We start from the raw sequence: 10,218 nt of genomic DNA, 5'->3' as shown, positions 1-10,218 counted from the left end.
CATGTGACTCTCCTTAGGCACACTCTACATCATTGATCACTTTCCTCTTCGGCCCCATAATCTCCTTGATCAGAAAATTTGGGACACTACTGAGTTATGTGACGTTACACTACAAGTTCTCATATGTCCTGAGTCTTAATTGACCTTGGAAGGCTAGGGCCAAAATGTTGGCTTTCCTTGCAGCCCTCCATTTTCTCTAATTTTGGTCTGCAAACTTAGGTGGTTAACCCTCCAGAAGAGAAGCTTATTGTTATTACCATAGAACCTAGACTGTTGAGCTTAACCTCACTATCTGTCTGAATATCAAACATCTTAGGCATAACGTTGAACAGGTATTTTTCATCAAGTATTGATATGCTAAACTTTAAGTCCCTACAGAATATGACAAAAAAGTTTTAAAAATTAAAATATATTTTAAAAATAGGAAAAAGGAATTATATATGTTTACACCTAAGTCCTAGAGTAGTGTTCTTATCCATGTCCTGTGTGAGCTGGGCATGCTCTCGTGGTGCCCCAGGATTCTGTAAGACCAACTTCACTATTGAGGGACTTTGGTCTGCTGCACTGGAACCTGATTTCCTAACCCTGACCTTGCTGCTCACTTTTCCCTCAGCAGCTGCAATCATTCCCCTATGTTAAAGGTCCATTATTCATGGCTCTGCATTGGTAATGGGCCACGGGGCAGAAACGTTCTGTGTTCCTACAAAAATTCCTAAAATCAGGTGCTCATGCGTTTTGTTTCCTCTGCCTGATAGAACAGGCCCATGGGTTGTGGCCCGGGACAACTCAGAGATGCAAACGAAATCCTCTATGTGAAGAGGGAAGGAACGTTTATGGAAGATTCCTGGAGAAGGTTGCACTGAGCCTTGTAGGGTGGGCGCGGCTGGTAATAGATTGTTGGGGAAGGAAGGGTTTTCTGGTAAAGGGAGCCCTCGTTCTTCACAAGGTCAGCAGATAGGAATGTGCAAATGCCACCTTCAGGGTGCCTATGTCCATTTAGAGGGTGAATGAAATACTTCATCTCGTGGCCAGGTGCTAGCACTACCATCTGTTTAGATCATTTTGACATCTTCCCTTAGTGATATGGGGATTAATCTCAACCTGCATTTAATTTGGAGCTGGCCTTGGTGCCCAGGAGAAATTAGTTTTTTTTTTTTAATTTTTTAAAAATCTTCTCATCCTCTTTATTTTTATTATTTTTATTTATTTTTGTGTGTGTGTGTCTGTGGCCAGCTCAGCCCACCAGGGGGCGGGGCTGGCTGGCATGTGGTGCTGGGGGATTGAACCGCGGTCCCAGTGCTTTGCTATGCTTGTTCTAAGTAGGTGCTTTAGACCACTGAGCCATCTCACCAGCCCGAAAAATTAGTTTTGCTTGTGATGATTCTTTCCCCAACTTTCCTTTTTAGGCCCTTTCCTTTCTGTGTCCCTCTGTCCCCATTCCCCTCTGCCACTGTAACCTCCAAACCTATCCCTCTGCTTCCTTCCTATCTCTTACACCTTGCTACCTTGGGATAGGTCTAAAAGAGCTGAGATTCTCTTCTGTTCAAATTCTCTGCTCCCAGACCTCCCAGATACATGGCTTTGCTGAGGACTTTGGACACCATGCCTCTGTCAAATAGGAGAGGCTCTCATGGTGACACTTCATAGCAGGCAGGCTGGCAAGGGAGGTGGTCTGGGAAGCAAGCAGCATGCGCCATTATGCTCCCGGTCCAGGGCTTCAGTCAGGGCCTGCAGTTTTGTCTTTGAGTCAGTTGTGCCCCTCACAATTTTTGCATTCAAGGGCTGCCTGCTGATTTGTTCCTGGTTGAAAAAGCTTCCGGCAAAGCTCACCCCATACCCACTTTCCAGTGTTCTCCCTCCTCAAACCCTTCTGGCAAGCCCCACAATATAACAGTGGGAGGGGAGTGTGTAAAGCAGGGAGATCCTCTTCTTAGCCCCCAAGTCTCCATGAACTGGGTCCCTTTTTCAATCCCAAGAATAGCCAATCTCAGGGATCTCTCCAGACAGGTGACCTGGGACCTTGCCCATCCCACAGCCCCCAACCTGGACAGAGGCTTAGCAAGCCCGAAGACATTTGAAGCCAACCTAGAGCAGCCATTCCAACTTCCTGCTTCAGTCCTGGGTCCTCATGTCAGTCTCCAGGAACTCTGGGCTTAATTCTCCCTCACCCACGCCCTTTGCCAAGATCAGAGTGTGTTGAGCTTATTCTTTTGGCAGGAGGGCTCACTCCCTTTGATGACTATGGCGAATGAGATGGAGCCTGGCCAGGTTGTTATAGGAACTCAGGAGAATCCCTGGAGTGGGAGAAATAATGAGAACACGAGGTCATTCACATTCAGTGTTGGAAAGTAGAGCATGCATTGTCCTGGTCTACAGAGGCTGAGGCAGCGGGAGGAAGCAGGCTTGGCGGGGAGGAGCCTGCCGCGTCTCTAGGAGGCTCTGGGGGTGTTGGGTAGGAGAGAGTGTGCAGAGCAAGGGTCGCACTAAACTCTGGGTTCAAACCCTAAATTGCCCATTTACTATTTATGTGGCTATAAGTAAGTTAAAGCAATCAGCACATCTAATTTTGTTGAACAACAAATGTGTTAAATCTAGCAGGATTATCTTAGTACAGGTGATTTAAAATGACTCTTTGTTTTCCTATTTTCTTCTGACTTTTTAAAAAAGTAGCACAAATTGCTTATATAATGGGAGAAAGGAAACACACACACACACACACACACACACACACACACAAAGCCATATCTACTTTGTAAACAGAATTCAGGAAGAGACTCTTCGAATTAGGGAGCTAATAGCCATAACTTGGAAAGGGAACAGACAGTCATTTTCAGCCTTCAGACCATTCCAGGTAAGAAGATCTGCTTTGGTCCTCACTGCCTGCGGTTCCACCTGGTCTCATTGGTCATCTCTGGCCCCCGGTGCTGCCCGCACAGGCCTGAGGGGTGAGGGGCACAGTTGTTTGTGTGGTTGGCAGTGATTCTGGGTGCTGCCTCACTGTGGGTGGCCGTGTGCTGCAGGGTGCCCTTCCTGTGTGGCCTCCTTCCTTTCTTTCCTTCAGCAAGTTGTGCTGAGGTCTCTATGCTCCTGTCCTAGTCAGCCTTGTCACTCTGGCAAAAGGGCAACCGGGTGGCTTCTCCCCCAGTGCTTACCATCCCTGATGTCTGGGTCTCCCATCATGACTTTAACATAAACTGCCTGTGTCTGTCTTTTGTTAATTCTTTGGGGTATTTGATACATACAAGTTGTGATTAAAAAAAAGTCTATTTAAATTTTTAAAAGATTTATTATAGTATAAGACATAACCGTTGATCCCACTTGGAATACTTGCCCTCAGGCTGAGCACATTTGTCATATCATTCATACCACTTTCTTTTTTAAATTTTCTTTATTTTTATTTCCCATTATTATTTTTTTAAGTATATTTTAGTACAAGGACTACAGGGTCTCACTACACAGATTGGACTCTTAATGATTTTTCTGTTTTTTTCAGCCTCCCAAGCACTGGGATTACAGATGTGTGCCACCACGCCCAGTCTCAGTCTCAGTGTGCCCCAAGGAGCAGGGCTGGCCCAGCATGCCAGGGATTGAACCCCAGCCCCTGCGCTCTACCTAAGCAGGCGCTTTAGTCCGCTGAGCTATTTGGCCGGCCCTCGTACCACTTTCTGAAACAGCTCTGTAAGCCCTTTTTTATCAGAGTCTCTGGTTACACTATTATGGCTGCCTTGATGCTCTGAATCAATTCAAAATGTTTGCCTTTTGTAATCGTTTTGAATTTGGGGAAGAGCCCAAAGCTTCATGGTGCCTGACCTGGTGAACAGGTGGGTGAGTGCTCCCTACAGTGAGTGTATAGGCCTGTCTTTCAGTTTGGTGGCACTGGACAGCAATACCCACTGTATGTTTGATCACACCTCGTAAAGACTTCCGGAAATTTCCAGAAAGTGGCAAGCACAGGGGCTGGTGAGATGGCTCAGTGGTCTAAGGCACCTACTTAGAAAAAGCTTAGCTAAAGCACAGAGACCACGGTTCAATCCCTCAGCACCACATGCCAGCCTGCCCCTCCCCCTGGTGGGCTGAGCTGGCCTCGCGTGCACACACACACATCAATAAAAAAAAAATAAAATAAAATAAATAAATAAAAAAGTGGCAAGCACAAAGCGAGACCTGGGGGCACATGCCTGTTATCACGCAGGATGCTGAGGTGGGAGGATTGCCACAAGTTTCAGGACTGCCTTGGCAGCACAGTGAGTTCAAGGCTAGCCTGAGTTACATAGAGAGACTTACCTCAAAAGAAGAGAAAAAAAGTGTTAAGAACAATGAGACTAATGTGTTTGAAGTGAGGGGGGATTAATAGTAATGTATTTTTTAATGTAATAAATGTTTAAAATTCAAAAAATGTTTAAAATTTAAACATTCACTGTATTTTTGATCACCCTTTGCATATCAAAAAACCTGACTCCTGAGTATAGCTAGCTTGATGAAGTTTTATAGTTGTAAAAATTTTACCAAGGTTTTACTGTAAGGAACTTGGAGGGGGCACTGCCTAAGAAGGGGCCCACACTTTTGGGAGGAACTTTAACTTTAATTGTAATATTGAGGGCTGGCGAGATAGCTCAGTGGACTAAGCACCAGTTTAGGCAAGCACAGGGACCAGGATTCAATCCCTGGTACTGGCCCCACCCTTGGGCACGCTGAGCCTGCAACTGAGTCTAGGTGTAGTGACACATGCCTGTAATCCCAGTGCTGGGGAGGCTGAAAATAGGAGGATCACTATGAGTCTGAGCTTCGTAGTGAGACCCTGTACCAAATTCAATATATATATATATATATATATATATATATATATATATATGAAAGTTTTTATGAAAAAGTATTCACACATACTTCTGCGATTTCTTTTTAGCATCTTAAAAACACTGACAGAGACTTACCTACTAAAGTATACATGGCTGTAATAATAGAGAGAGGGGAAGAAAGGGTAGAGTTGTATGGTGCTTTAAATCTTAAAAACTAAAGGAACAACAATATTGATAGAAGGTATCATTTGTACACCAACAGGCTTGTATAAGAAGGTTTGGTTCAGCATTAGTCACACAGCCCCAAACTGTAGTAACTAATAGGAGAGTGGCTAAGTAAACCACTAACGCATGTTATAATATTGTACTTTGTAAGAAAGTCTGGGCCCTTTCTTCCTCCCTCGCAGGAACCCTGTTATTAGTTTGGTGGGTCTCCTCTGGCCTTTGGATACATTTACACATATAGCTATTCTCCTAGAAAGTGTGTTTTATACGTATGAGTGCATTTTGCTTGTTTGGTAAAACAAATGGCATCAGTGTGTGTGTGTGTGTGTGTGTGTGTGTGTGTGTGTGTTACTGGGATACAATCCAGAGCTCTCACAGACTAGATGCGTGCTCTACCACTGAGCCACACCTGAGCCCTTTACTGTCCAGTAATGTTCACCACAGTATTTTTATACCATTGCTGCCAGACATCTCTCTGTGGAAGAGGATCTAGGTGGTCACCTTCCTATTGTTTTGCGTGTGTCCCGTGAGCTGAGGGCTGAGGCCTTGAACACCATACAGATGGTGGCTTTGATTGATACTAATGTTGCAGTCCCACTGGGGAGCAGTTTTCACGAGCCCTGGATCCGTGCCCCACGCAGTCTCTTTTCTCTCCTCCACAGAGACGTCTCCGAGAGGCTGTGCAGCTGCTGGAGGACTACAAGCATGGGACCCTGCGCCCCGGGGTCACCAATGAACAGGTAACTCAGTTGGAGATGGGTGGAGGCAGGTGTGGAGGGGAAGGAAGGACAGCTTGAAGGATTATGGTTTGGTGGTTGATATGCCCAAGTTGTTTTTTTGTCCATAAGCTTTATTTCAAAATTTAAAAAATTATTATTATTATTATTATTATTATTGCAGTACTGGGGATTGAACTCAGGGCCTTGCACTTGCCAGGCAGGTGTATTTTTCAAAGTATGTATAAAGTGTGTAGATAGTTCCAAAAGCCCAGTAGGACTGAAATGCTCATAAGGGGAAGTAGAATGCAGTCCACGCCTGTCCAGTGCCCTTTGCCACTTCTTAGAAGCAAGCACTTACTGCTGTATCTCAGATAGAAGCCTGTTTATCACACTAATGCACCTAACTATATGGCTATTTCTCAATCAGTTCTTTTGCAGTATCTCCTATGGTAGCTGGAGATTTAGCTCTTTTCCTAAACACCCTTACAAGTACACTTTAGCCCCTTCCCAGAATGGCTACCACAGTTTGAAGATTCATAACTCAGTATTCATGTTATTATAATGATATAAATACTTTTTCCTGCATTGTCAAGTTGGTTGTGTCATAATTATGTTTCTTCTCCTTTTCAGCTTTATGTTTTGCCTGGAGTTTATACTTGTCTCATTTTAGCCGTTGGTGTAGTTTCCTCGGTATCGTCTCTAACTGGTGCTGTGTTCTCCAGTCTTCCTATATTTTTAGAGCCTCATTTCAATTGAAGACTTCTCTTTCTGTTTCATGACCTCCACCCACTGAGATTTTTTTTTTTCTGGGGCGCACTTTTCACCAGTTCTAGGGGTGTGTGTAAGTGTGTGTGTGTGTGTATGTGTGTGTGTGTGTAACAGAGATAGACAGACAGACAGACACAGTCAAACAGAGAGACAGGGAGACAGAGAGACAGAGAGACAGAGAGGGAGAGACTTGCTGTATAGTTCAGGCTGTGCACTGTCACTGTGTACTTTGTAACTCTGGCCTCAAACTTTCGGTCCTCATGCCTCTGGCTCCTGAGTACTGGCTGGGATTACAGGCACACACCACAACTCCCAGCAGATCTTTTTTCTTTTTTCTTGACATATATCATAGCTCTGGCGGAACATTTATTCCAGTAACCTCTGAAAAGCGTAAATGGGAAGAACATTTGAATTCTTTGTATCTGAAAAATTATAATTCTGTACTCAACTTTAATTGGCAGTTTGGGTGAGGACAAAATTAGAGGTTGACAATCATTTTTTCTTTAAAATTTTGAAGACTATGGCTTTATTTTCTTCTGAGCTCCAAGATGGCTTTTAAAAATTTTGATGGTGAATATTTGGTCTCAGCTGCTTTGGAAACTGAGGTAGGCAGCTCATTTGAGTCAGGAGTTCAAGACCAGTCTGGGCACATAATGAGACCCTCTCCTTAAAAAAGCTTATTTGTTTTTATGTGGTAGCACATGTGGATAACCCCAGCACTCAGGAGGCTGAGGCAGTTCCAACCTGGACCCTGTCTCAATAATCAATCAATCAGTCAATCAATAAATAAAATTGTAAAAATCTGATGCCATTTCATTCCAGAGCTTTTGCAGGTAGACTTTTTCTTTTCTTTTTGGAAATATTTATGATCTTTTTACCTGTAAAATTATTTCTGAAAATTCTTCAGTGCTACGTCTTTTGAAATGTGTTTTAGATTCTTAGTGGCCTCTTTCAATCTGAAGACTCCTGTCCTTTAGTTCTGGCACAAATCTTTGTTCTGTTTCTTGGATAATTTCATTTCATTCTGGAAACTCCTATTAATCCAATGTTAAGCATCCCAGGCTGACACTAGAGCATTCTGTCACCTCGCTACAGGCCAGCGTGAGGCTAGGGCTTAGGGAAAAGAGCAGGGAAGAAGCTGGATGGGGCTTTTCATCCGAGATCCCAGAAGCGGCAGTGACAGTAAAGACACACAGCACAGCCGAGAGCAGCGTGAGCAGCACCTCAGCCAGAGGCCAGTGTGTGGGAAGGATTTCTGAGATGCAAGGGAAGGGAAGAGTGCTGGCGGCTGGGGAGCAGCGCAGGGGAGGGCCGGGCAGAGAAGCACCGGTGCTGGATGGTGAGAGCAAGCTCTCACAGACGAGGTGAGGCGGCAGCGTGGCTGGTGGAGGGAGGGCAAGGGCGTGAGTGGATGCAGCACGTTGGCCAGGTGTCCTTTGAGGCCTCAGGGAACCATGAGAAATGGGGCAGGGCTGGTCCCGCAGGCCCATGCTAAGGTGATCGCACTGCGTGCTGGGTCTTAGACAGCATGGCATCATAGGGAAGGAGGCTACAGGCTCATGCCCGAGCAGGGGTCCTGCCTTCTGGCCACTGGCGTTGAAGGGCCCGCATGGCCTGAACTTGATAGCCAGAAGTAGTCTTCAGACCCTCAAGTGTCCTCCTACCTGTTGAAGTGGGTCTCCGCATGCCGCCGAAGCGCTTTCTCACCCCTTGTGTGCTCCTAGCCCCAGCTGCCCTCTGGCTCATTCTTGCTGAGGTTGGCCTCTTGGGACCTCTTTTAGCTCTCAGAGTTTGGGGAATAAGGTCACATTTACCCTATTTGCTTCTTTGAGCGGCTTAAAGCTGCCTGTTCTATTTCCCAGGCCTCTTTGTTTTCTATCCTGAAAGCCCCCGTGCGCCTGAGGGAGTGGGAGGAGGGGACCTGGAGACAGCTTGGCATGAGCTGTGCTTCTCCATTCTGGCTTCTGATGGTGATGCCTGCAAGGTCCATCTGGTGGCTGGGTGGCACAGTGCTGAGGTGTGAGCCTGGAAGCAGATCCTCCCTCTCCCCTCCTCCTCCCTCCTGGGGCTCTGCAGAGGTTGGGGGATTGGGTCTGCATGGCTCTCAGTGTGTCCTTGATTAGGGCCTCTACAGACATGGGGCCAGAGGGGACAGAGATGATATGTTGGCTTTGTTATTGTCTTATCACTGAGACACAATACCCAACACCCACAGTTTAAAGGGGGAAATGTTTATTTTGGCTCATGGTTGGTAGTAATTTCATTCCATAGTTGTCAGGCTCCATGGCAGAATGGCATGGTGGGAGGCCTGGGAGAAGGAAAGTGGCTCACCTCGTAGCATCCAAGGGGCAAAGAGGAAGCAGAGAGTCAAGGGAGAAGCCAGGAAGGGAGATGCATCCAGGCCACACCCACAGCGACCCACCCATTCCAACTTGATTCCATCTCCTAATGGCAAACCGGCTCTTAACCCTCACAATCTAGTCACTTTTCAAAAGCCCCACTTATGATGATATGAGGCTTTGTGGAGGGGGCATCTAGATATAAACCATAAAATTCTACAATTGCCCCCTAAAAGATGCATTCCCTTCTCTTTATGAAAAATGCATTTAATTAATCTCTAAGAGTTGTCACAGTACTAGTAGTTTCAGTACTTCTGAAAAGCTCAATTCCAAAGTCTCTGAGACTTAAGGCAAACTCTTAGCTGGGAGCCCCTGTAAAAATAAAAATAAAGAGCCAATTGTGGTGGCTCATGCCTATAATCCCAGCAGCATCTAAGCTCATGGCAGACCTTGGGATCATCCATGTGGTGCTGGCTGTATGGACATGTAGAATATGAGTTGTGGAGTCAGGAAGTGTTTCACCCAAACTTCAGAAGAAGGCAAGAGGATCACCATAAGTTTGAGGTCAGCCTGGACTACACTGTGGGGTCCTGTCTAAAAAACAAAAAACAACAACAACAACAACAAAAAACAGGAAAAAGAAAGTTAAGCACTGCTGACATACAATTACATAGGGTAAGCATTCTCATTCCAAAAGGAAGGAAAAGGGGGATAGGAAGAGAGGGGATCAAAGCAAAACCAAAATTCAGCAGGACATTAAATCCTTTAGCTCTGTGTCCAGCACTGAGGGCAAGTTGTGGCCATAAGCTGTGAACCACAGAGGACTTGTGTGGTCCCACTGCTATGGAATTGTCAGTGGTAGTATTCCCTATGGCTTTTCTCTTGGGCTGATTTTGCTCCCTTGTGGCTTCCTTCAAATTCCATGCTTTGGCTTTTCCAGCTTTCTCCATTGCACTTTAAGCTTCACTCTCACTGCTTCACACACTGCCCTCTCAGGGGCACTTTGCCTGGCCTCCCTGGCCTTCTTCTTGGGTGGAAGCCTTCCTGACTCCACAACTCATATTCTACGTACCTGTAAAGCCAGCACTATATGGACGATCTCAAGGTCTGCCACCAGCTTGAGCAACAGTCAAGTTCCCTTGTGTCATGGCTACAGAGATCTTTGAGTACCTGAGTGGCTGAGTGCTATGAAGTGAATCCCAGGCAATAATTTCTGGTAGCTGTTGTTCTGTAGCATGATACCCTGTGGCTCTTTTTTCAAAGCAAAGCCTTTAAATCTTGCAAATTTGAGCCTGCAAAGGATGGGACCTTCCTAGTTCCTCACAGCCCAAAAGGCATTTTTTTAATGTTGTCCTGATCTAAAGTATTTGG

General features: G+C 45.6%; 1 protein-coding gene across 2 annotated transcripts in view; it reads left to right on the top strand.

Moving 5' to 3' along the window:
* The window catches only part of Sfxn5 (sideroflexin 5), a 115,583-nt gene that overhangs the window by 22,817 nt on the left and 82,548 nt on the right, over positions 1 to 10,218 (top strand). The window contains exon 3 of one of the 2 annotated variants that reach the window (XM_004634085.2): positions 5,684 to 5,761. In XM_004634085.2, coding sequence (XP_004634142.1) covers positions 5,684 to 5,761 — 78 coding nt within the window. Of the gene's footprint in view, positions 1 to 5,639; positions 5,762 to 10,218 lie in introns of both variants that reach the window. The other variant, XM_023718409.1, reaches the window with a different exon arrangement.

The sequence above is a fragment of the Octodon degus genome, unplaced genomic scaffold, assembly GCF_000260255.1.
Source record: "Octodon degus isolate 3935 unplaced genomic scaffold, OctDeg1.0 scaffold00058, whole genome shotgun sequence".
NCBI classification, from domain to species: Eukaryota; Metazoa; Chordata; class Mammalia; order Rodentia; family Octodontidae; genus Octodon; species Octodon degus.
This window is presented reverse-complemented; position numbering and strand designations above follow the sequence as displayed.